Raw genomic sequence first — 27,921 nt, forward strand, 5'->3', positions numbered from 1 at the left:
CTTTGTAGCAAGAAGGTACATTAGTAAGACAAATATACTATGTCCTTGACTTGATGAAAGATGTGTTGTTGCTCTGGGACCAGTGGAATATTATTACTGCTACTGAAGGAAGTATTTGGTCCCTAAATTTCAACTTTTCAAATCAGTATTAAAAGGAATTGAGGAGAGTGTGGGATTTTTTTTGAACTGGACAGTCAGTCTTGCAGTTTAAAGTCATATGTGGTCCTTATATACATGCTTATATTGGTTTGCTGGATGTGCTTTATGGAAAAAGAAATTTCTGGGTGAATATGTGTTGCAGAAACTGTCTCCATTACTTGAAATGCTGAGAAATATCTTATTGCTGGACTTGAGGAAGGGCCACATGACTCTTCTATAATTTCTCCTTTGCCTTTTTGTCCAGTCCTGTGAGACTCGCATTCAATGAGATAGTATTCCTCTGTCCTGTCTGTTCACCTGTAGATAGGCATATGCCAGGATATCTTTATTCTCTGACATGTAGCCATGCAGTTCTATTATGGGTGAAGAGCATATTGTTTCTGAAGGTTGGGAGTCATGACTCCTGGATATTGCTCCACATTTCATGAAATTCTAAACAAATTAATTTATCCTGAAATAGATTGTGTTTATATTGGAGTAGAGATGGCTTTTTTACTTCCTGGTAAACTGTACAGTATGTTATACTAAATGAAGGGAAGCACTTACTTAAGATAGTGAAGCATTCTTAAACATCATTTACATAAAATAAGGAACCAAGTGAAGCCAAAGAATTAGGTGGTGCATTAGACTATATTCAGAAAAGTGATTCCTAAGAAGTTTTTTAATTATTCTGAGATCGCTCTTCTATTGCCAGTATTTAATCCTCATCATTTAGTTCAAGCAAAATTCTAAGTGAAGTCAATGAGATTTTTACTTAGCTATTCAGTCAGGTTTGTCCCCCGCAGTTATATAAATACCTCAGGTCTGCCTTCTCCTGAACACATTTACCCAAGAACCGTGTTTGGGATGGACTCTGTTCCACTGTGTACCCTCTGTCAAGACAGCCTTATCAAGGGAACGGCACTAAAATGGTGGCAGCCCTTTCTCCATCACCACTACCTGTTCTGGCACATTCAATATCACAGCACAGCAGCTCAGTCATGAAACCTCCTCTTCACCAATTGCTCAGTTTCCTTTAGTCCTATCTTAACGTCCTATGCTTGCACAATTATTTATTTCTGAATTCCTCCCTGAAAGCTCCTCCGTATAATTGGGGTCTTGCACCTCTCTGACATCAAGGGGGCTTTATGGGAACACGAGCAGTGAGGAAGATTGGTGGTAGGGAATGTTAGTGGTAGGGAAAAGGAAAATGCAGTATAGAGATTAAGTGAGAATGGGATACTCACAGCTACCAGAATGAGGTGAAGGCGGGTGACGAGAAGCTGGGGGTAACGAGAGCCTACACAAAGTTTAAGAGATGGAAGGGAGAACTATCATGTGCTGAGTGTGGACAACAAAAGCTGGGCTGCAGAAGTTCTCAGATATGGGCCTCAGTGTTCTCCAATGTGCATAAAAAATCTGATGCCCATGTGAGGAATAATAAAATCTTTTCACATTTCATCTAAATACATGAACACCTGTGATGTTTCAGACAACCCTGTGACTCTTGTTTCTGCATCTCAGTAAGGACACCATGGAGGAAGGGAAGGTACATGTTAGAAGGTAGCTCCCGTGGGACTTGGGACCCAGGAGGATTTCTCCGGTCTCAGCCTGAGAGATGCTAGGCTGCTCTGATTCTGCAGGCAGCAGCACAGTTGAGCACCTTTTCCCAATAGGTAAGCACACACACACACACACACACACGCACACAAAATTCACAATATACATACAGCCATGCAAATAGATCAACACTTGACTAGCCCTTTTAATCCTGTTTTCCCTCTATTTTATCCTCTTGTTCCTTCCTGAGGCACCTTGATCCCTTCTCCCTCACCTTTGAGCCTTCCCCTAAACAACCCATAGTAAGTCTTGCACTTTCTCATAATCCCCTTAAAACATCCTATAAAAATTTAAACAATTTTCTTCTTCCTCCATCCCAGAATAAGTCCCATAACCCTTTAAGAAACCACCTCTCTAGTTTGCATAGCATTTTAGGGGAAAGAGTTTCTTCCTCTGATTCATCTTGGAGGGACAATGGTCTGATCATTCTCTTTGGATGGTCTTAGAAGTAGCCAATTCAGCTTCATTTTCACTGATTAGGTTTCTGGGATTCCTCTGCCTGTTCTTGCTCCTCTGATCCTCATTAGGTCTTTGCGTTCACCATGATCAGCCTCTACTCACATAACCTAACAGTACAGAGAAGAACAACTCAAATGGACAAGGTGTGGAGCAGCTGTTTTGCAAGGAAAGACTAAAAAGGCAGAGACTCTTCAAATGGGAGGGGAGAAGGCAGAATGGAGTATGACCGAGGTTTACAAAATAATGAAGGCAGTGGATAAGATGAACACAGAATTGTTATTCACCAAATCCCATATTACTAGGACTAGGGCACACTCAATGAAACTAATAAAAGATAAGTTTAAAACCAGTAAGCGTTTCTTTAGACAGGGTATAGAGAACCTCTGGAGCACAGGGGCTGTGGAGCCAGATGGTATCAGCAAGTCCAACAGGGAATTAGACAAATTTATAGACAACAGCTTCCTAAAGAGACACTAAAAGGACTTTGCAGGCAGGTTCCCTAGGACATCTCTAATACAAATGTGGATTTTCGGGGAGGGTACACGATAGAGTGGCCAGGCTTGCATACTCTCCCTAAATAGTGTTTTCTTTTGCCACTCTTGAACCCATAATAGTAGGTCGGATGGACTATTCGTCTAACCAAGTACAGCATTTCTTATGTTCCTATACTTCAAGAGGAAATCTCTAAGATTGATACACTCTTTTAAGTTTCTATGGATGGAAAACAAATATGTTGTGAATAGCAGCTTAAATCTTGAATAAAGAGTCATTGCCTTGGTCTTGAAAAGAACCACTTAACTCTCAGGCTCAGAAACAGCTCACTGACCTCAGTTCATTTCTGTGGAATTAACTCAATAAATCTTCACAGGATTGGGAACAGTATTAGTATTTCATTGTTCCATAGAGACAGAAGCTTTCCTCGCACAGTACTAAGTTGCAGCTGAATTACTGTGGTTTAATTTTCTTGTTCAGGGAATGTTTCACACAGTCGGCATGTCAGGATCCCACTTAAGGAAATAAAATGTTCAAAATAAAATAACTGAAGCCCTAACCTAGAACAAGATGTAATAGTGACATTATAAATATTTTACGTGTTAAATTAGATATTTCTACATTTTCACATCCATGATGTTAAATGGATCGTACTACACATAGAGTGGTCTTCCTAGTTTGTTTTCACTTTGCTTTTGCTCCTGTGTAAGGCCTGCCGCTTTGTGAAGGAAACCTGAACCCAAAAAGCTAACATCCCAAACTGTTAGCAACACAAACATGCTAGTCCTAGGCAGTCAAATGGGGGTCAAGCTGCAATCTAGCCTGTGCTTTCCCCAGCTGCTTTAGTATTCAGGCAAGTATTAATATCTCTTTTATGACTTGTTCAGTTTTACAAAAGCTCGACTTCACTAGGAAGGATGCACCTCTGTTCTTGGTTAACAAGTCAACTGGCAAAGTTTTGTTCTGGATCTAAGTGCTTACATTCTAAAAATCTATTTTTTCACCATGGCTTTGGGTTCAACAATTATTGCAGGCATAAGTCACATTTTTATCATCTACTGTCTCACTGTATAGATGACTTTTAAGATGAGTAGCCACAAACTAGAAAGATAAACTTTGACATTCTATTACATGTACCACAAAACAAATGTTATAGCAAAAGTTATAGGGAGAAGTGGAAATGTCATGCGTGATCTTGTGTTCTGTACAGAGCCAAAGAACAAAGGGCCTGAAACCCCTTAGCTGGGCTTCAACAATGGCTGTGGGAAACCATAGTCACAGAAAACTAGGAGAGGTTTCCTTCCTTCAGCTTCTTTCTGATGGATAAAATTAATCAGCTAGACCAAAAAAGCAGAAACAATTCCCACTGTTTTTCTGCTTGGTTTACCTTAGAAAAAAGACTGCAAGCCTGCATCACCTCTGTTTTTGTTGGTTGTTGGCAATGAGATTTTTGTATGTGTGCACCCTGTTTGGGAGAAATTACCCTTAGTTTGTAGTTCCTGGTGGGAAGGAAGGAGAGACCATGCCTTGTTTCACATAAGCTGCTGGGGATCCTCAGCTATGGCTTATTAAATGTGCTCTGTGCAGGCTTATTAAAATACTGCAGGAGGGGAAGAGGGGTATCCTATTTTGCACTCCTTCCTTCCTTCTTTTCCTTCTTTTCCATCTTTTTTCTTTTTCTTTATCCCTTTTTCTTTTTTCTTTGTTTTCCTTCCTTTTTCTTTCTTTCCTTCTTTCGTTTTCTTCCTTTTTCCTTTTTCTCTCCCTCTTTCTTTCCTTCTCTCCTTCTTTCTTTCCTTCTTTCTTTTTTCCTTCTTTTTTCTTTCTCAAAGAATACCCAAATGTTTTTGTTTACTTATTTCAATTTGTCTTTTTTCCTGGCTTTTGACTGCTGCAATTCAGATCCAGTATGATCTGAAAAAAGCAGTGGTACCTGAAGAATTCATGAAAAGGGGACATCATAAGTGGATGAAATCCAAACAGTGAAGGAAAGGAAGGGATTTTAGTTGGGGTATTTATCATTCATTTTTGCTCTTCGGTCACATTTTTAAAAAAGAATATCTTCATTAAAACCCAGCATCTTTTCAAGTAAACAATAATACCAGATTAATCCAGAGAATCAGAAAGAAGCAAAGAACAAACTACAGTTTGCTTCTACAAAAAAAAAAAAAACAAAAGAAATTGGCTTCCTGTTTCTAAACCTCTCAGATCCATTTTGTCCATCTAAAGGAGCAAGAGGTACAAGTTTTATTTTAAAAATAATTGTAGGTAGCCATGAGAATTCATTGGCCTGAGTGTTCCTGGCTGGAAAATACTGTATGTTTCTGCTAAGATATGAAATTAGCTGTGTTGAGCGTAATATGCCAGAAACTATTGTATTTGGGTTTGTTACCCTGATAGGAAGCACATTTTTGTGTGTTTGTTTTCACTCTTTTTCCATGGGGGAATCCCCTGGGCTTTACTTTCCCCTTGCCAAGAGGAAGAACCAAAATATTTGTTTCCATTTGCCAATTGGAAGCTCCTTTGTTATGTTCCATCCCTTAAAGGAAGAAATAATAATGCTTGCCTGGACTTCGCTTAAGAAAGAAAAACACCTGCTGAGAGAAAATAATCTCCTTTCTTTAACAAATTGTTTAAGATAGCCCTCTAACAGGACACCAGAGAATTATATTGTTATAGATGTTTGTATGTAATTTGAGAGAACTCTAATTATCCAATTTCATGTCACTAAAGAGACATGGCCCAATTTTGTAGTGAGTTTTATGTATATAAAAGGTATGTATACACCCTTGCTCTCATGTTAAACTCAATGCAAAATGGGGACCTCTGTGCTTCTCCTGTTTGAATGGATCAGGTACAGAACAATGGAAAGGAGACTAGTTGTTTTAGTTACAATTTTAAACAAGAACATTGAAACTACAAAACCTCAAAAACATGTAGGGAAAACATACAACCATGTGAGATCCTCAAAACTGCCTTGATTTTAATTTTTAAATGTGCTAGGTATCACATTAATTGTGTCTGTTTAAAAGGCTGGCAAATGACCGTCATGCAAAAGTTTCCTCATTTAACCCTGTTCACAAAAGTTAAAGCTAGGTAAGTTTACACATAGACAGACAACGGGTCACATTAAAAGAAATGTTGAAGCCAAGGTTAGTGGATCCAAGAGAGAAATGAATAGTATATAGCTATAATGTATAGCCCAAGGATACAGAGGCCCTCTCTTGGTTTTCCTTGTCCATGTATGATTCTGTAAAACACTATTACTGGTTACCAGAAGAAGAAAGTGGAAATGCTTATCAGCATGAAGAAACAAAACAATATAATTTGCAACTTTATCAGTAAGGCTGGTTTTGTGTTTTGAATACGCTTGGTTCTTTCTAGGAACATGTAGAAACAATTAGAGTAGAAGAAATTAACAACCTGTTAATCTAGTTAAGAAAAAAAATCCTCTTCCTATTACAAAATTAATACATCTAACGGATCATCTCCTAGAGGTCTGACTGTTCTGTTCAAGACTCTACCTAGAATAGCACAGAAAAAGTAATGCAGAGAACAATCAATATTCAGATTTACAGGTTTATTAGTGTTATAATTCAAATAAATTAAACATTATATGACTGTGACTACTCTCATTATATAAGTATATGCTGCGCTATCATTTTGAGGGGTATGAATTAGTCTCACGACTAATTATGCCTATTTTAATGTGTAACTTCTATAGTTACAAAAGTCACATGAAGTAGCATGTAAGGAGAAGCAGCCACAATTAATGCAGAAAACAACATTCTGCTTTTTTCTTTTGATGTATTTGTAGATTGGACTAAAATGTTTAAACTTGGATTACTGTAGTTGTAGTGGCTACACAAAAATGAACCCGGGATAACAACTTTTTAATCAATAACAAAGAAAATGGGACTATCCGTGAGCTAAACAGGACACAGAAGGGCTGAAATGCTGGTTCTCGCCCTGAAAAGGGGCATTTCTCTTACAGGTAGTCCTTCAGTGGCCTCACCGCTCCACTGACTTCCTTTGAGTGGGGATCCGGTCCTCACGGTCCGGGAGTTGAAAACGCAGTCTGGAGAATCACTGGAGCAATACATTTTTCTATGCCTCTGTTTACTAAGTAAAAAAATATTTTAAAATATGTGTTTTCAGTGTTAATATTTGCAAAAAAACCCCAGCTCTCTCTGAGCTTCAGGGATGAAAAGGTTTCTCAGCTTTCCTTTCAAATTCCACAGCCTGTTTGTTGGTAATTATTTATGGAAGCAAACGCTTGAATTGACGATATGGTTGTATAACCTTGTAGAACAACTGTTAAATCCCGCGGGCGCACAGTATGCCAGCTACAACCCAAACGCGAGGAGCCACGTCCCCCACCCGGGTGAAGCCGAAGGGGCGACCAGCGCCGAGGCCCGCGCAGCCCGCGGCCTCCCTGACCCACAGACGCGCTCCTGGCGTTGCGCGCCGGACCCCGACCCCCGGCTCCTGCCCTGGCACCACCAAAGGGCAAGGCAGGGAGAAAATAACCACAAAGCAGCTGGAAGATGGTTCCGCTTTGAAAACAGACCTGGGTCAGAGCAGCCTGGCCGGGCACAGCGTTTCAGGGCGCAGCCCTGGAGAGGTTTGTTTGGCCGTTGAGGCTGTGAGCTCCCTGGGCCTGTAGTTTGGGAGGCCCGGGTGGGGATGTGGGGGTGTGTGTGGAGGGGTGGGTGTGTTTGGGAGTGCCAGGTATGTGTGCGTGTGTCTCGGCGGCGGTTACATAAATTCGAGGCATTTGGGACCGAGCAACCCCCTAGGCCGCACCTGGAGCCCCTGCCCTCCGCGGCTCCCCCCGGCCCGGCCCGGCCCGGCCCGGCCTGGCCGCCTCGCCCGCCCGCCCGGTGGCGGCCGCAGCCGCGGCCGCAGGGGGCGGGCCGCAGCGGCCCGAGAGGCGCCGCCTTCCCGCCCGCCCGTCCGCCCGCCACTGCAGGGCCGGAGCCCGAGGAGAGGAGGCGGCGGCGCGGTCGTGCCGGCGGGCGAGGGGAGGTGAGCGAGGGGCCCGGCCCGGCTCTGCCCGCCGGGCGGCTCTCAGGCCGGCCGCGTCCAGCGGGCCCTGAGCGGCGGCGCGGCCCCCGCAGCCGCGGGGAGCTCGCCGGTGCCGGGCGGCGGCGCAGCGCAGGGAAAGCGGCGCCGGGGGGTCCGGAGCCGGGGCCGGGCCGGGCGCGGAGGGGCGGGCAGGCCGGGCGCCGCGGCCCGCGGGGTCGCCCCCGCCGGGGATGCCGGCCGAGGCGAGACCCGGCTCGGCCGCGCCGCGCCGCGCCGCGCCGGCCGCCCCTCCGCGTTCGTTAGACACCTGCGGGGCCGGGCGGCCCCTCGGCGAGCCCCGCGCGGGCGGGAGGCGGCGGCGGCCGCGCCGGGGGCCGGGGCTGCGCGGGCGGCGGCGGCGGGGCCGGGCCGAGGCGCTCCGGGAACGGGGTTTTGTGCAGCCCCAGGTATCGGTAAGGAGCCTTTAAACGCAGGGGCGTAGCCATCGGAAGCGATGTTTAAATTAAGTACATGTTCAGGGACTACCGGGCTTTCTGTTTTTTAGTTCTTCTCCTGCAGTAATCGTTCTTCTCAGGGCAAGTTTTCGCCGTTGTGTCTCCTCCTGGGTGATGCGGCTGGACAGTGTTCCCTTAGCTTGTCTAAGGGTGCCGTCAAAAGCTTTACAAACGTCAAATGTATATCACGCCTACTGTTTCGTGTACCCCATAAGCCACTTATTTCATCAAAGAAGGCTGGTTTTATTGCATTCTGTTCCTGAGCAACCCATACTAGCTGCTTATCATCTGCTTACCATCTGAGTATTTACCAGTCTATTGCTTAATAATTTGTGGTAGAATCTTTCCAGAGACTGAAGTAAGGCTAACAGGCCTTTACTTCCCTCAGCCCTGCGCCTTCCCCGCTTCAGAGATGCGCGCCAGTCGGCCTCTCCTGTCCTGAGTTCTCAGACATCGCTCCGGTCCGTTCTGTAAGCATCCAGGGTGCGTTTCGTAAGTGCCTGCGGACTTAAAAATCTTTCTTATCTTTAGCTTTTACAACTTATATTTTTCTACTCTGACCTGACCTCCTGTCCCCCTGTAAAATGAATTTCATTAAATGTCTAGTCACAATTAACCTTTCTGCTAAGGGCTGAAGTAAAGAAGATGTTTAATACTTTCAGTCTGTTTTTGTATCACCTATAATTTGTTCCTTTTTTCTCTTAAGTAATGAACCTTATCTTCTTCTTTCTTTTAGTGTATTGATAAAACATTTGTTTGTTATCCTCTGTGTCCTTTACTAGTTGTAACTCGTTTTCATGGCTTCACTGTTCTGATTTTATCCCTACATGGTAACATGGTCTCTTTTACTCATCCATGTGCCCTTTTTTACTTTTTGTGTGTGTTGTTTTTTCAGGTCATTAAAGCGCTCCTGATGCAGTTATAGTAGTCTTGCACACTCTCTCCTCTAAATTGCCATTTGCATTAAATATAGCCCCTTTCAGTAACTGCCAGCTTTCCCAAACTCTTCGGTTTCTTAAGATTATTTGCCCAAAAATCATGTCTACCTTTGTTCATGCTTACGTCGTCTTTTTAAAGTCCATTAGTTTTATTCTGTGCCTCACACTCTACTTTTCTTAGAACAGGCAGTGAGGAACTTTAGCTAGTGGGCCAAATTCAGCTCACCACAACATTTCATCATGTTCTACTCCGTGATGTCCCCTTTCCTGAGGATCTTTCAGACAAAAATTGGAAGTGCGCCACAGTATGGCTTATTTGTATTGATAGCCCATTTCTTCATGGAACTTCCCTTTCTATCCCAAAGTTTTGCAGCACCTTCGTAACACATGGCATGAACTGAAATGGGCCTCTGTAGTCACATGGTGGATGCATGCATATCCTGTTGTACCCACTTGATGTATATTTCTTATCTGATCAAAATACAGCCGTTTTGATTATGTTCCTGGATGTAGACGAATCATGGTACAGGAAATGCTGGTATTTTGTTTGTGTTGGATGTACTTCTGGTCATGTGGCAAGAAATAAGTTGATGTTTTTTCAATACATGCATAAAAGTCTATACTGTCTGCCTCCCCCAAAAAATCTTTTCTTAGAGGACAGATTTTTGTGGTTACTTTCACGCATTATTTTCCATCTTTAAAGCCTTAATCTAATTTCACTGAGTTCCTTCCTCCTAGTCAGAAATGAAATGTAAAGTAGCCAGTCTTCTAATAGCTTCCTCCAGTATCTGAAATCAAGTTACTCGCAACTGTGTGAGATTGTTTACCATACATACTGAATTTCTAGCTGATGACTGAGTAATGTCCCCTACTAACCGTTAGTTACCGTTATATCAGGATCAGCTCTTGTAGGTTGTTCAGGAAGAGCGTCATCCAGCTCCTTCTCTTCATATCATCTACTATCAATACCTCCCAAGCCACAATCTAATGCTTTCTCTTTGCTCCTTCTCAATCAACCTGCATTTTCTCATTGTTTCCTTAACTTCAGAGGTCATGTAGACCTTCTTGTTATATGATGCAGAGCTACTTCTTTTTTTTCCTCACTTTCTGCCCTTCTGGAACAAGCTTCATCTTTCTATACCAGCATATTTATCCTACGGTTTGTTTCACCAGCTCTCCATACTGATTATGTCATACCTATAGTTTCATATGAAGAATTCCTTCCTATTGTGTGTGTTTGTTTTGTTTTGTACGTCTATCTGAGATATTCAGAAGGTTGCCTGGCTGTTTTTCTCTTTACCCTTTTTATAGCTTTTTTGCAGCTTTGTGTCCTCTCCTCTCCAAACCTACAGCAGTACTTCTTTCTGTGAGCCTTAGCCACTGCTCCTCTTCAAAGCCTCCCTTACTCCATTAGTGAATTTGAGTCCTAAAACGCTTTCCTTTCAGTATTACATGAAATCTCTCTCTTTCCATTAGCTTTGCATAGAATGCCTTCCTATCTGTTTGCCTCCAGGATTTGTCTTCCCTGCCTGGTCTTTTCCCTCAACAGAAAATACTGTTGAGTATATTTGTGACCCATGTCCCTGAACCTTTACCCTTGCCTCTGTAGTAAATCCTGATATTTCCAGGGTCAGACCTCCTTTATCTTCTGTCATCTTTGCCGTTGGATCCGTACGGGCAGTCCACTTCCCAGGCTGACGGGTGAGTATGTCAGATAGATGGTTTTGTATGCCTTCCTTCCTGGCCAATATAGTCTGTTTTCCTCTCAGAACTGTATAAGAGTACTTGAACTTACCAGGAAGCAGACATGGATGGGGAAAAAGCCTTCCAAACCATCTCCTCTTTCAGCCCATGGGCCTGCTTTCTGAGTATTTGTGTCAGCAATTAGCTCTCATTGTCTCACTTTGCTATGTACAGGCCCGGCTTGTCCAGACCAAGACCTTAGCAGAGCTCCTCTTACAGCAAGGGCCCCAGGCAGGGCCCTCCATACATATGCAGAAGGGAAGAGCTAGGAGCAGTGCTGACAGTTTGGTATTTTCCACTCATTTAAAAACGTTTTTTTGTAACCAACATTTTCCCATTCTTCTGTTAGTTTCCCCCTTACAGTCAGATTTTTGTTAATGTCAACAAAACAGCAGAAGTGTTAGCTGACAGTGTCCACTCAGTTATCAGATATCTTGCAGAACAGGAATTTAGGATTTGCCATACAAGATGATATCACGAGACCACTACATATGGCAGCCAGCCACTCTCCCAGTAAAGTTCACTGACATGCCCAAAAACAGGACACTAAAGAAACAAAAAATCATGCAGCCAAAACAAGTATCCCAGTATTTAGTTTCTGTTCAGTGTTTAGGGAGATTATGTCTTTGTTGATCCCCAGTGAGAAACTAATCAATGTAAACAATTTAGTAATGTATAAGATAAGCAATCATTCTTTTGGGATAATCAGAAAGGCTATTAAAAAAGATAAAGATCTGTCTAACTGCTTACCTGATTATGTCTTTAAAACCTTCCTGAGTAGAAATGATTTGAATATTGCCTGGGAGAGTTAAAAAGTATTCTCTTCCAGACTTCCAACATCAGCTACAGTGGCACCCAAGAAAACAATTTAAGGAACATAGCAGTCTTGGAAGTGTTCAGTGTATATTATTATTTGGTGACACAGTAGTGTTTGTGTGGCATTCTTGATGCTCTGTGCTTGGGAACGTTGCCTTAAAGAAATCTGTCAACCTCTTTTGATTTTCCTGCAGTGTTTCAAACAGTAATTTTGAAAGCATCTTGTAGGGCAGTCTCTGAAGCTTCTAATCCTGATATCATGTCTGTTACAGACCTTCATTTGTTGCATACACCTTAAGTAGCGTGTTTAAATCATGGAGTGGAGAACTCTGGAAACAAACGAAATACTTCCATATCTCAGTAATAGGATACCACAGAAATAACTTGCATGAGCTTGTAATGTAACCCAGCTACCGTGAACTCTCTATCTATATGACAGTTATATCTATCCTCTAATATTTTCTGCAGTTACCTAGTTTTCCAGATGTGTTTATTCTCATTATTCCATTGACCATTAGCTTCAGGAGCACAACTCTATCTTCCAATCAAATATTCTGGCATAACTGAAGATAGGGATTGGAAAAAGATGGAAAAATTGTTATTCGGAGAAGCTATAAATGATTACTTACTTACAATTACACTTTCATTATTACGTTGAGAAGTAGAAGGAAAGGAGAGAAATTATTAAGAATTCTAGTCAACAGATCAGAGTGCCATACTTGATATTACAAGAAAAGCTTTTCCTACTTTCCTCCTGCCTTATGAATGTAGTTTTACTTTGTTAGCTCCTTTACCTGAATGTGGATAGAAGAGCAATGCATCTTATTGAGCTTATTCTAAGCAACTTATGTGTTATGCTGTCATACAAAGATCTAAGAATTCAAGCAAAGCTTATAAGCCTGCTTGTATACCCTTTCACATCGGTGAGGTAGAAATCTTAACTGAACTTAGCTGGGAACAGAGCTAGGTAGAGTCTGCTCTTAGTTAGAAAAACACTTGGGAAGCTTGTCTGATTAGAAGTGTTTCCAACATTTACAGGTTATATTTATGGTGTAAGCTTTTTGAGGTAAACACCTCATACTTCATACAATGCCTGGCATAATATGCTTATTCTGCAGCAGGAGCACAGAGGGATTACATTAATATGAATATTTAACAATATATGTTCTGTTAATGGAAAAGGGAAACACAATTATTGGGCTTTCCAAATTCTACCCTTTTGTGTTTCACATAAGGTTTATTATGTTCCCTGGAGAAAGTTCAGGTAGTATAGTCCTGAAAACGGTTGAGATTCATCATGGCAAATCAACAAACATAACAAAAATAATCACACATAATATGTGCGGGATATGTGCAAGATTTTTACATATAGCTCTCATCAACAATCCTCTTTTAAAACTATAGAAGAATCATCATCTCAATTTTATAGACAGGATAAGTGAGTTACAGTACAGCTAAGATCAAGATTTTTTCACACCAAGATCCCTCTAAATCAGATATTTATCTGATGGAGTTTGGTGCCTGCATATAATAAATTTATTGTTCAGAATGGAAATCAACAGAGTTGCCTCTTATTTAACAGATCATAGTGTATGTGAAGACAAAATCTTAAGTTCTTGCCCTCCAGTGCTCCCCTTCTCTTCCTCTTTGTTTATTAATCACTGGCTTTTTTGCTGTGTCCCCACAGAATCTTCAGAGACACTAAATTCTTCTGCAGTGTGCTGCTTTTTTTTCCATCAGGAACAGCAAGCATGTATCTCTCTGCCTCACTGACTTGCTGATTTTGGTTGAGATGTCTTTGAAAATACGTTGACCGCCCTGGATATCGTCTTAATTTCTCTTTTAATTTTTCGCTCCATTCTTATTTACTTATGCAACTGTATTACTGAAGTGCTTGAGATATTTGGGGGGTTTGTTTGTATTAGCAACACATTACAAGACAAAATTGGCTAGTGCATAGTTTCTAAAGGTGAAAATTGTACGCTATAGGAATTAGGACTGCTGATTTTGCTCCAAGAGGTGTTAGTGAGTTCTGATGTCTTGTAAAATGTATTGTGCTGTATTTTTCCCTCTGTTGCTTTCTGTTTTTTTTCCCCAGAAGAAATCATTATAGGTTTGGTGCGCTGGAAGTATGGAATCAATCTCTATGATGGGAAGTCCTAAGAACCACAATGAAACTTTTTTACCAAACGTTGCCAATGGCATCAAGGATGCCAGTAAGATCACAATAGGCATCATTGGAAGTGGAGACTTTGCCAAGTCATTGACCATTAGGCTCATCAGATGTGGGTACCACGTGGTTGTGGGAAGCAGAAACCCTAAACTTGCTGCCGAGTTCTTTCCTCATGTGGTTGATGTCACTCATCATGAAGATGCAGTAGCAAAAACAAACATCATTTTTGTAGCCATACACAGAGAACATTATGCTTCTTTGTGGGACCTCAAGCATTTACTTGCTGGTAAAATTCTGGTTGATGTCAGCAACAATGCAAGAGTAGACCAGTATCCAGATTCCAATGCAGAGTACTTGGCATCACTTTTCCCAGATTCCCTGATCGTCAAAGGATTCAATGTTGTTTCAGCTTGGTCATTGCAGTTAGGACCAAAGGATGCCAGCAGACAGGTAAATATTGTATTTTTATTCATTTGATTTCTTTGTAAGATGAAAAGACAGGAATAGAGTGGTGTAAGCAGCCAGAACTTGTGGAATTCACCTTGCCTGCCTTGATCTATCTAAAATGTTGGATCTTTGGTCTAAGCTTTAGTAGTCAATAAAACTTTCAGAGTCCGATTCACGTATGGTAAAACATGTAGAGTAAGTAAGTGGCCCAAATTGCCCTCTGGGATGCCTGTCTTTAAAGGCTGTAGGGGAAATGTAGAAGCACTAGCTTAGACTAGACATCTGACCTTCAGATGATTATAGTTAGAGGAGATGGGTAGTCTTCACGTCTTCTGTAGGAAATACCTTTATTTTTATTCCTAAGCTCTAAACAAGGATGGAGGCAGTCTTTCCAATATATTTTAGCTTAGGTGTTGATTGACGTGATTGAAACCGTTGAAAGAGATGCACAGAAATCTGAGATACTAATGCTAGGTCTTGGGAGGTAAAAATGCTTGCATTCAATGCAAGTAGCAGCAAAGAATGAAAGACGCTATATATTTTATAATGCCCCGAGATAATAAACATGAAGAAACAGAGGGAAGCACATATGTTTAAGGGATCGTTCATTCATCTGCTCCAGGACTGCTTGAGAACGTGATGTTCAAATGCCTTCCCAGTATATCCTCAAAATCCACCCTGCATGTAGAAAAAGCAGCTTTATGTTTTTCATGCTTTGCTGGAGTGGCGCAAAGGATCTAAGCCTGTGCAGGAACCTAGTCCTTCACACCTTTGGAGTGTGCAAGAGAAGATGTAACATGACTCCTGGAGACTAAATTGAGTTTTCTGACATGCCAGGCAGATTTTAAATGGAACATGTTTGATATGGAATTAGCATAATTGTAAAAATAACCCCACTGCACTATTTTTAACCCCTTTCAGTATAGCACTGCACTAATTACTACACAAGTAATTGACTTCAGTGAAAGCTGACCATATATGCTCTAATGAAGATGATCAGAAACTAGTGATGGGCAAACCACTCCATTGCAGATTTTCAAGGGAGCTGAAAGTACTTTGTAGCAGCACGTTTCTTTCACTTTGTAACGAGCTTATCTTTAGAAGTTCTTGTTTGTCTGCTGGTTTGGTTTCACTTTTGTCTTTTCTGTTAAGCAGATTCCATTTTTGTGGAAATCTGGATTGTGAAATGAAGCTAAGATTATTATACAAAGAGGTTACACAGCTCTCTGCTTTGTGTTCTGTTGATGCTATAGCTGTTTTAGGGTCATCAGGCAAGATTCCTGTCTTTTTGAGAAACTCCTGTACTTCATGGATTGGTTTTTTTGTTTCCATTTTTCATCGTGGTTGTCTATCATAACAAAGTATAGTTTTGGCTGTAAGTGCCGTGGTTTGGTCCTCTGAAGTTTTTTTTTTTGTCTTTAAGTCTATTTCTCTGACTACAAACAAGTCGCTTGACTTTCCCAACAGGTCTATATATGCAGTAACAATGTTCCAGCTCGCCATCAAGTTATTGAGCTTGCCCGGCAGCTCAATTTTATTCCTATTGATTTGGGGGCGTTGTCATCTTCAAGGGAGATTGAAAACTTACCGCTACGACTGTTCACACTGTGGAAGGGACCGGTAGTGATGGCCATCAGCCTGGCAACATTTTTCTTCATCTACTCCTTTATCAGAGATGTAATACATCCATATGTGAGAAATCAGCAGAGTGACTTTTACAAGATCCCCATTGAGATTGTGAACAAGACTCTACCAATTGTTGCTATCACTTTACTCTCTCTAGTATATTTATCAGGACTTATTGCAGCTGCTTATCAGCTTTACTACGGTACTAAGTATAGGCGATTTCCACCTTGGTTGGAGAGCTGGCTGCAATGTCGAAAGCAGCTCGGACTGCTGAGCTTTTTCTTTGCCACAGTGCATGTGGCATACAGCCTCTGCTTACCTATGAGGAGATCAGAGCGATACTTGTTCCTCAACATGGCATATCAACAGGTAAGCTGGTCTGTACTTGCTTAGTTAACAAAAGCCATTGGCTGTATTCGTCTAACTCCTGAAGACAACATCTATGTTTCTCAGTGGAAAATGTTTAGGATTATTTTATGCATAGCTAGTGCTTAGTAGTAAGGAAGAGTAAAAGAAACATCTGTGCATTGTGCTTGCTTCATCTGGAGCAAGCTGCAGTCAAGTTTCTCTGGTAAGGGAAATCAAGGAGGTGCTCTACTTAAATTCCTAATAGAAATAGAACATAGGATAGAGGAAAGAGCAATGTCAGAAGAAACATTTAACTTTCTGAGGTGTTCTCTTTTCTATATATTCTTAAGATATGGGGGATGTATGTATATCATCAACGTATTATGTCCTGTGATATCATACTGTTGTATCATAAACAAGTGTGAAGAGCAAGTGTGAACAAGTGATAAGGGTAGATAATGTGCACAGATACAACTATGCTTAAGAAATGAAAATTCTGTTACTTCATACCTTTTTGGACTAGTGGTAAAAATATTTTATTCATTAGAAATTCTGTGAACATAATCTATTACCGGCAACAGACATTGACTCATAGTTTCCAGGAGCAGTTGGTCTTGCATAACGCTGAAACTATCGCTAGCAAAACTGTCCCCCTGTAGAGAAGGGTCTGCTGCCCCTCTCTGTGAGTGGGATAACTTAGTGTCATCTTTAAAGAGAGAGAAAAGGAGCATTGCCTTAATAGGAGCATTTTAATGCACTCAGCATAAAAAAAATTTGCAGGAAAGAGAGATGGAACAGAAAGCAAAGCAAACTAAGGAAGTCAAATCTTAATAACAGAACAAATTAAAGGGAATTGGGTGCACAAATCCTAAAAGAAGGACTAGCATGAAATGTTGCTCTCTGCCTTTAAGTTCAAAACTATAAAAGGCAGCAAGGAACTGTAATTGTGTGCATTTAGTATTAGCAGAGGACCTGCTGATATTTTTATTAAGAAATTATGTTTTTAATAATGTTATAGAAATCTGACTTGCTAATACCTGTAGTGGACCACTTTGAAGAGCTATCATAGTCCACCTGAAAATGGAAAAATAGTTGAATGTCCAAGCATTTTAACTGTTAAGGACCTGAGCCGGTTTCTTCTCTCACAAAGCTCTCTAGGCAGAACAGGCTTAGAAACATCTGATGTCAACAACGAAAGAGACAAAATAACTTGGACTTAGCACAGGCACTTGAAGCAATAACAGGAAATGATGAAAAGCTATTTCTGAATGTAACAAACTAAAAACAAATTGCAGATTTACCCAGTTTATGTTGTACAGTATAAGTTGCTGAGGTCTGAAAAACACAGCTACTTTTCTACGGTATATAGGAACATACAGATTTAGGTTTTTGTAAGATCATTGATATAACTAGTATATAATGCTTACATTTTCTTCTACCTACTCATCTAAGTGTCCCTGTTTACCATTTTTAATCTAGCAAGAGCTAATACCAGCTGCAGGGAAATGGTTATTTTTCTCCAAGACATGAAGAAATCTCTGAAATATTTGACCCCATTTTATATTTGTCCTACAACTGTAAGCTTTTACTTAGCCAAATAAGTTCTTGATATTTTTAATATTCTGGAGAATGAAGGGCTTCTTTTCTGCTTGTTCATCAGGTTCATGCAAATGTTGAAAATTCTTGGAATGAGGAAGAAGTGTGGCGAATTGAAATGTATATCTCCTTTGGAATAATGAGTCTTGGACTGCTTTCTTTGCTGGCAGTAACTTCAATCCCTTCAGTAAACAGTGCCTTAAACTGGAGGGAGTTCAGTTTTATTCAGGTGTGTTACTTTTATTTAAATAAGAGGCTTTTGTTGCTAATAAGAATTCATTTTAGTAATTATTATGAAAAGCACTTTGCAATATGATAAGAACGTGTTGGTTAGAATTCCTTGTTAAAATCAAATTAGATGAACTTGGACTAACTTACCAAAGGCAGCATAGCTTTGCTTTTTTAAAAGCAGAGGCGTTCTTCTAGTCCTGGCATTCTTCTTGCTGCCGTTTCACAGATAAATATCTACTACAGGCAGACCTAACCAACATAAGTTACTGAGAAATATAGGAGATGAAGGCTTTAATAAATAACTTAATATTTGCTTACAAACAATATTGCCATTATTTTTAAGCAGCAGTCATTGGTATGAAATGTCATTAGGATTCAGACTTGTGATAAAATCCCTAAGTATATATGAGGGTGTCTGGGTGGGATTTGGGTTTTTTTTTTTTTTTTGGTAGGGATCTTGGGCTCAGTGTTCTAGTCTTAATTCAGTCTTATCTGAGTAAGGGCTTTAGGACATATCCACCGTAAGGAAATTGCGTAGTTTCTAGTCCTTTCACTGTTGACTAATACCTACCTTCAAAACCCAGGCATTTGCTTCACTCTTCAGGGTTTGAACTGAGTTCCATAGTTTACAGCCTTTGAAAGGGAGTGATGGAGAACACTGGTTTGGCTACAGCTGCCAGAGGTGTTCTGTCTGTGAAGTCATGTTTTACCTTCTGCTAGAGTTTGTTGGTGGAAGGCTCCAGGTATACCTACCAAAACGGTTTGCCGAAAAATTTTTCACATCAGTCTTCCCCTGACTGAACTAGTTATTCTCACTCACTGCTTTAAGCCTTCAGAGGGAGGAAATAGACATTTTCTACTGTTAAAATGTCCTTGCCAGTCAGAGCTCTCTGTGGGGGTGACTATAGGACTGCTGCTGTGTGACCTAAAATCTTAGTGCAAATGGAAAAAATATATATTCACCCAAAAGTGAGGTGATGCCTTCTTCCAGCCATGAATTTCATACACAAACACTCCATTTATATCTTATTTTTCCTTGTTTAAATTTCCACATTTGGACCTTGTGTTATTTAGTCCAAAATGCCTTTGAAGACAGATGATCATGTAATTGCACGGATTTTGACTATGCCTTATTTACTGCAGTTATTTCCACTGTAATTAAAATCAGCATAGTTTCAGTTGTAAATAATTTTGAACTTTAAGGAATCATCTCTCAGCATTTTGAGGAATTTAATTGGGAACAAATTATTCTCTCCAGAGGTATGTCATGGTTGAAACTGCGTCATGTACTAGAGAGAACTGGTATAGGTATTTTACAATTTCCCTCACTAAAGTGAAAGGAGTCTGCATTTCACTACAAGCTTCATTATACCTGATGTGCAAGTAGAACAGATCAAATATATCATGATATAGGTTTTGATATTTTTCTTTACCTACTGAAATGTAATACGATGAAGTGAATTGAACTTAATTGTCTCAGTCTTCTAAGTGAGGGGGACAAGGAGTGGAACAATAACCAGTCATGTCAGTATTGCTTTTTAGCCAGGGAAAGCCATCTCCAGCTTTGGTCTGAATCTGAGAGGATTTGCCAAAATAGTTGGATCTTAGAGATGACAGATCAGTATAATCACAGCAGACTTGGCCAATTTCTCACCTCAACGCTCTCCACTTAGAGCACAGCATAGTATTGCTTGCTCATTTCAGTAAATACACTTTGATCATAATAAGGATCTGGCCTACTCTGAAGAGTTTTACCACTAAAACATACCTAATCTTGAGTCCTACTGACAAAGTCTGAGTTTTAGGCTGAACAAAGTAATTGTTAACATAAACAGACTGCTTTCAAGACTTGGTCCAGTAGTACAAGACCTGAGTGAAGCCTACACTGGTTTGAACAGATCTCTACCAAGAATCCCACAGCATAGGACCTGTATCCTGTACCTAGTTGTGAATGTTGTTGTCTAGAGATCACCATATTGACTTTGATATCTCCAATCATTTTGGAGATGCCTGCTTCTTAAATAGCCTAGGTTTTGGCAACATGGATGGCAGCAGCTTCAAAAATTTCAGCCAGCTTGATCAAAGGAACAAGGCTTTGAGAGGAGAAGCAGTGCAGGCCCAATTCATCCCAGGGGAGTATGAATATGAAGAAACAGATATAAGAAGGTTAAGCAGTGAGGCAAAAGGAAGGAACTGGGTCAGCTCTACCAGATGCTACGAGACCAGCAGAGAACTTAAAAGTTGCTGCTGTACAGAGCTGACTGCTGCACCAAACAAATATCTGATTACTTCCTCATGATTCGTAGAAAAATGCTTATAACAGCCAGTGGGAGGAGTCACAGAACCAGACAGTGATGAAGAGTTTGCTCAGTAGGAGATCCTAGAGGCATGGAAACATCACGCAAAGCTCTGCAGGCATCTTAACATGACTCAGAGCTGGAGCTCACTGAGAAAAACAGCAGGGAGAAAGCTAAGGCTGGTAAAATAATTAATCAATTTTATTAAACTACACTTCAGTACTCTTCTTATCTTCTAAATATAGTTGGATAGGGAATGAAGATAAACATGAGGAAGAAATGAGAGAATTTGTATTTTCTCAGAGCAAGCAGAATTTCTACTAGCCTAAACCAACACATCACAAACAAAAAAGACATTTACTGAAAACAGTCTTTTACTGTTCACATAAAATACATGGAAAACGGAAAATGTTCAGTGCAGTCTTGCACCTGGTCTTTCAGTCTTTGGGGAGCTATTAGTTAAACTGTAAATATATAATGTAAACATAAACAACTGCTGCTTTGGTTTTCCAATCTAAGAGTTCCAATCCAAACCACACCACTCGCTGACAGTGTCCAATGCAGAGCGGCTTTCAAGCTTTCAAAGCTTAACTTTGTTTATTAGAAAAACCAGCAAGGATGACACTGCTATTTGCATAGTAGGAAGCTGATCTTTTTGTAGCTATTTCTTTTGTCTGTTAGCACGCTCTTAAAATCTTTGGAGCCAGTATTATTAAAGCCTTGCCCTCACACATCTAGGAAGGGCTGCGCTGCCTTGTTTTTTGTACCAGGACAGAATACTTTTCCCCCCACAGTAAAGAAGGTGATAGCATGAGGCTTGGGTATTTGGCAAATTTGAGTAAGATTCCAGCCAGAATTGCTGCAGCCTGTTTGTATGTTTAGAAATATCCTGTTACTGGGGGAATCTGGAGCTTATGTCACATAAATGTAGGCTTTGGAAAATGCCTTTTGTACATATGCATGATTTGGAACAACTCAGCCATTGTGAAGGTAAGAATTCCTGATGCAAAATTTGTCTCACAGTGTACCTACCTATCTCTCTCTCTCTCTTTCTCTCTCTCTCTCTCTCTCTCTATGTATATATATGCATCTTCTGGTAACATTTTAAGGAGTTTTCTTCCTTACTGACTGCAACCACTTTTTTTTTCCCCTTCCTTCAAACAATGCCAGTTTGTCCAGTTTCTCAGTGGCCTTGGCTGGGAATCTCCAACATTGGCTGGAAAAACTGACTTTGATCAGGAAGGAAAAGAAACAAAACATGGAAGACTGAGAGAAGATCCAAAAGAGTTGGGAGGTCCATAGGAAATGCGCTAACCTATTACTCAGTTTCCAGGAAACACAGTGTTATGGAAGATTAGGAAACAAAGCAACCAAAGATGTTCCTCCCCTCTTCCCAGCAGCCATTTTAGAGCCTAGGCAGAGGGTTGCAGCTGATACTGCTACACTCAATCACCAATTTGAGTTTACCAGTCAAGGAAAAGTATTCCTTCTTGCTGCTTTTGAAAGTCCTCCGCTCTTAAAGATGTGAGCGTTCTGTGCTCCTCATGGCCTCCTTTTGGTACCATCAATGTAAATGATCTTCCAGCTTTCATAGCCATATCCATTCCTTTCTACCGAGTTCTTAAGAAGCAAGGAAAGGATGATAAAATTGCAATATGTATATCCCACCTTTTAAAAAAAAAAAAAAAAAAAAAAAACACCACTACAGTTTAGGAACTCCATTGGTTTTAATCCCTGTATTCCTTCCTCCACATTGTCTGGGCATGAACTTGTACAGGAGAAAATGACCTTGCATATCTGAGTGGTAGCTGCTGTCACCCTCACTGTTCCAGTATTAAGCTGACAACTTTCTAGCAATTAATAGCTTCCACAGCACAAACATCTTCTGTTTCTCTATAATCAAAATATATTTCATGTTAACATCTATAGGCATGGACAACTCTAGAATGTGACTTCCTGCACCTACTGCTTGGCCAAGATTTGTAGTACGCTCCAGTGTTACCAAATGATTTTATTTTTACTGTTCAGCTCCCCAAGAGTGCCTTTTCCTATACTAGCTGATGAGTTTCTACTGTACTCAATTAGTTCTTCAGAGTTTCCTCGTTTCACTGCTGCACAGCTATTGCCATCATTGCCATGTTCATTGAACATCTGCCGACACAGAAAAATGAAGTGCCAAGTCTTTATAACAAAAAAGTCTGTCAATCAGCTCAGCCTCCACATTGCTGCCAGTGACATGGTAGTGAGACTAAAAATCAAAACAAGGCACTGTTGTGTCTTTAATTTAAAAAAAAAAAAAAAAAGTCAGTGTGCTATGGGAGATTCTACAACCGAGCAGAGAAGTGAATCCCACCTCAAGGTTTAGTAGATCTGTAAGAGCAGTTTAGGTATGCTGTGCACTGTTAGTGCCCTACTTTTGTACTGACACAGCCTCTTACTTAGTGAGTTTTTGCTGAACTAGCAAAGGCAGCCAGTTTTGCATATACTTCTGGAAAGTCATTGTCAGAAGCTGTCAGCTGGGATCTGTGCTCTTAATGGAACTTTCTAGTGCAGATCTGGCCCAACTGAACTAGAGTGCAGAATGCGAAGTTACCTGGAGAATATCCTCTTTCTAGCTAAGCAGTGTTTTTATTGTGGAAAGTACAGCACAGAAATAAGGTGACAGAGGCAATTAAGAGCCAATTAGAAGAAAATACTGTCAGCAGCTCCTCTAGGAGTGTCTTTGTTGTGAGATTTTAAATGGGCTGGTGCATATACTAGCACGTGACCTACCAGCACTTGAAAGAAGCATACAGCAACTTTCCACAGTTAAAATGTGGAACTGAATAGAGGTGCGTCACCTTTTTTGCCTATCCCACACCATTATTCCCAACGGTTTATATATACTTCCGAAGTTCCATTTTGACCGTTAGACTCAAAGACATACATAGATATCATATCAAAATGGTAGTTTTCAGGTGGAGCTTAAATAAGCATAAATAAGATTTTAGAAAAGGCTGGGAAGAGTCTGTATAGGGTTTCCTTCCTTTTTCTTTTTCCAAGGTTTGTTATCTGTTATCTGTAAGTCTGATAAAGAAATGAGTGATATGATTCACTCATGCTCTTTTCCCTGGTGGCAATGATATGACAGTAATAACTTCAGGACGGTCATACTAGCAAAAATCTGAAATAACATATTGGAACATTAAGTTTGATAGTAGTGTTTGCCTTCTGAATTTCTTACTAGAATTTACATTCGGGTATTGCATATCCTGTTTATACCCAGAAATAATTGGCCTAGATTGTTTAGTTTCTTACGGAATATTTTTGGAAGCAAATTGTTTTTAACAAAATGTTACAGCATATCTAAAAACATACCAACGTGGCTTTGACACCGATGGCAAAAATAATGCATAAATATTGGCAATTTTAAAAACCAGGTACCAGTCTGCAGAAACTAAAAAAAAAAAAAGAAATGTTCCCTTTTTGTACCATGACATGCATACATGTAAATCCTTGCAAATGGTTTTAGCTCAAACATTCTCCAATCCCTGAAAACTGGCTAATCTTGAAGCAGGAAGAATTAATTCTTGCACTAATTATTATAGCTCCTTACACTACATTTTTGTTAATGAAGACAGAAAGAGGGTATGTCTTTGCGCCTCTGTTTTTACAGGAATTAAAGCAAATCTTGGCAGCCAGTTACCTTTCATAATTTTCATCCCATGTTTTGATGGTTTTCTACAAACGTTTCCTAAACTAAGCTAGACATTACTTCAGTTTTGATGGAAAAGTGTTTGTCTTCGTTTGATCAACAGCAGAAATCAGAGCATGATAGTAATTTTTACCATGGTTGCGGAAAGTAAAGGCCAATGTATATAAACTTATGACTGTAGGGCAGCATTATTACAGGGCACTTAGAAGGGCAGATTTGCAGGAGAGGCGAACGCCCCCTGTTAGCACAGCCTGCTCTCGCGTGCTCTAGATTAGGTGAAAAGAAGTCATCTGTAAAGTGCCATGGGAGCCTTCTACTTGAAGTTTCATCCAGCCCTACCTGTATATGATAAACTTCATCATTGCCTTGTGCCCAAATCTTGGTTCTGGGCAAAACAGCTCCTGTAGCCCAGCTATTCCCATGAACCAGTAGGCAGCAGCTGATGGAGAAATGTAAGGAGTCATTTATACTAACTTCAAACAAGTGAATGTAGGCCATTGCGAGGAAGAAGCAAACTATACCTCTTGGAGCAATAAAAATCTGGAGTGATAAGCCCCCATCTCTTCCTGCAGAGTTGCATTGTTCCGTAGTCAGCACAATTTCTTGCAAAACAATCTACCCCCATGGTTAAAAAACAAGGAAGTTAATTTGCAATTACAACTGTTGTTACTGTTGTTCCAGTAACTTGACTGGGGTTGTTGCTTGTTTACATGCGTCCTTATGGTTGACTTCCGTTACTTAGAATTTGGACAAACAGTATCTTTGTTTCAGCTTTGACAAAGGCCTATGGATGCTATCAGAGATCTATTGCAAATCAGGGTACAGTTCAGTCCTTAATTTTCAAAGCATTTGAACTGAAGACCACGTATTGCTAATTTAAAGTAATGTATAGGTAAGAGACTTTAACGTGAAGTCTAGTAGAAGTATTAAAATAGTGCATTAGAGTTGTCTGATTAAGGATCAAGTGTTACTATCTCTTTTTTCCTTCCCTGTTTTGCCTTTTCTCAAAGTCCACACTTGGATATGTTGCTCTGCTCATAAGTACTTTCCATGTACTGATTTACGGGTGGAAAAGAGCCTTTGAAGAAGAATACTACAGATTTTATACACCACCAAGTTTTGTTCTTGCCCTTGTTCTGCCTTCCATTGTAATTCTAGGTAAGATCATTTTACTTCTGCCATGTATAAGCAGGAAACTGAGAAGAATTAGAAGAGGATGGGAGAAGAGCCATATTATGAACGAAGCAAGTGGGTCTGTTTCACATCTCTCCCCGGAAAGGATAACTGTGATGTGATGATTGACTAGTATTTGTTAGCACTGTTGTAGATGGTTAGGTGTGTGTGTGCGTGTTTGTTTTGGTCTTAAAGTTGTATTTTCAGGAATTTATCTAATGTATGAGTAAAGTCACTGTGGACTTGCTTGGCATATAGTACAAGCTCTCAATCAAACTATGAGGAATTTATAACTGAAAAACTACTAATTCAGATAACTACAAAAATATTTTTATTTTAAATTATAGAGGGCAGATGATAACAAAGTCAGAATTTTTTAATGCTCTTTTGCACAGTTTTATCACAAAAATATTTTATTATAACCATGCTTTCCAGATATTTCTTTGACTCAGAGCACGTGTGCCAGAGTGCTGTTTATTAATACCACACTTCCTGGGCAGTGTTTCTTTTATTAAAACCATACTTTTTGGTTAGTGACTTGAGAATATGGACTGAAAGAGTTAATAATTCAGGAAATAATCAGGTTTTGAAACAACAAAATAATCTGTAATGATGTATTGCACATGTACAGTATATTTATGTTTGTGTGGTTTTACACCATTCTGTGATTTGAGGAGGTAAGAAAATTTCAATTATGGCCTAATTATGCACCTTGTAACCAAAATGTATTATGCTAATAGGGACTCTTTTTTCAAAGTATCACATAGATTTTTAGACCTTTGATGTCTCTTTATTTGCATATGAGTCACAAAGGAAAATTCAAAACAGTGTTATACAAGTGTAGAAGGACTTTTAGGTACAAGCAACTAACTTTTGCTTTTAGAACAATTTGGAAATGCCAGGATATATTATAAAAGAAAAACATACTGATAAGTCTGCAACAATAAAAATCCATTCTCACGGTGAAATTTCCAGTATCTTGATACAACGGGAAAGCATCACGATACTCATATTCCTTATGTTTCTACACTGGAGTTTCAGTTATTGTATATGAATTTCCCAGAGTCTGTCTTAAAATCTTAGTATCTTTTTGTGCAAATACAATCTTCTATTTTTATATAAAAGTCTTAACCTGTACAACAAGTATCTGTGGGATATGCCTGAATTTTTGAGAAACAATATTCTTATACCTCAGAGCTTTACATAGATGACTCCCGAAAATGAAAATTTACTTCTAAAACTTGGCATTCCCCTTTCCTGTGGGGTTCGAAAGAACATTCAAAATTACTTATTACTACTAATTTATCAGGTTGTATTTATCTCTAAACAAAATAGCCAAACTCAACTCATATACTTTCAGGCTACTCCTGCTAAATCAGTGAAACCTTCCTTCCAGTGAAGGAGAATGTACATTTGGTCCTGATTTTCTTTACTTGTATGCAATTATGTTTTTCTTGCCTATTTTTGCACTGTTTAGGATCTCTAACTTAATTTAGCTGAAGCTCCACTTATTGTTTATTTGTTTGCAAGAATTTGTCATCACATGATACATGTCAGAAATATAGACCGCTTAAGCATGAGTTTACCCTTGAACATCACTAGTCCTGTAAATCTCATTACAACTGTTTACAATGAAACCAGTAGCTCTACTGAACAAGAATAGAATCAAACTCTGCCCTCAGTTACACCAGCCTAAAGGTAAAGAATTCATGTTAGTTATTCTTAATTTCATTTCAAACTCACAATACCTGCTACAATTTTATTTTCATTGTAGTATACATATTCCCCAAACTTATACATCAGGCCTGTTTATATTTAGAGTCTATTGCAGTCAAGAGACATTTGGACTTTTTTTTTGTCAAGCACATGCAAATCCAAAGATGAAATTTTCTAAGTCACACATAATAAAATATTTGCATAAATACATAATAAAAAACATGGTAAAATATTTGCATAAATACATAATAAAAAACATGGTAAAATATTTGCATGCGAAATTAAAACATTGGTTTTAAATGTCTTTAAACATACTTTGTATGTGAATGAGAGGTCAGTAAATTCATTTTTAATTGAAAATGGAGGTTTGTGAAAATATTTTGTGGAAAAAATATCAACTGTATTTTGTCTGTAAACAAATAATTTTTTTTAATTGTTTAGTTTTTTTAATATTCACAAATTTTCCATTTCACATAGTGAGTAAACTTTGTTATCCCCTTTTTAGCTGCAAGGAGGAAAAAAAAAAAAGAGATTTGAAAGAGAAAATTGATTTTCTTTCACCATTTTCTGAAAATAAAACCATAATAACAGCTACAAGTGGTCAGACTAGGGTCCATTGCGACTTGCCTCCAGTAGTTGTCTAGCGGCAGATGCTTCCAAAAAGACAGCGTGTATACAGTGAATCTTCCCCTGACATAACCTCTCAGACTCTCAAAAATCAATGATTTAGAACTTCATTGAGACTTTTTAGAACTTTAGAACTTTTTAGAAATTTGAAACTGTGGACACTTCAAAAATTTCCATTATAAATGTAATAGAAGATACAGAGCTTTCCACTTTTCTTTTTGTATTTTACTTTTTCATTTTCCTTTTCCAGTTTCAATGGGGAGAA

The 27,921-nt window shown here is 39.6% G+C and overlaps 1 protein-coding gene across 21 annotated transcripts; it reads left to right on the forward strand.

Annotated features, from left to right (window-relative positions):
* Positions 1-7,665: 7,665 nt before the first annotated feature.
* STEAP2 (STEAP2 metalloreductase) lies at positions 7,666-26,281 on the forward strand. Of its 21 annotated transcripts, none has more exons than XM_068934752.1 (7): positions 7,666-7,737; positions 8,620-8,723; positions 10,798-10,870; positions 13,416-14,351; positions 15,816-16,343; positions 17,983-18,147; positions 25,151-26,281. In XM_068934752.1, exons 4-7 carry the CDS (start codon positions 13,860-13,862, stop codon positions 25,433-25,435), a joined length of 1,470 nt encoding a protein of 489 aa, XP_068790853.1. In that variant the 5' UTR covers positions 7,666-7,737; positions 8,620-8,723; positions 10,798-10,870; positions 13,416-13,859; the 3' UTR covers positions 25,436-26,281. The 21 variants fall into 21 exon arrangements, with proteins under 21 accessions (XP_068790853.1, XP_068790848.1, XP_068790861.1 ...); XM_068934747.1 differs by having other exon boundaries at positions 13,827-14,351; XM_068934760.1 differs by having other exon boundaries at positions 13,827-14,351; positions 25,299-26,281.
* The last annotated feature ends 1,640 nt before the right edge of the window (positions 26,282-27,921 follow it).

This window comes from Struthio camelus, chromosome 2 (assembly GCF_040807025.1).
Source record: "Struthio camelus isolate bStrCam1 chromosome 2, bStrCam1.hap1, whole genome shotgun sequence".
NCBI lineage: Eukaryota > Metazoa > Chordata > Aves > Struthioniformes > Struthionidae > Struthio > Struthio camelus.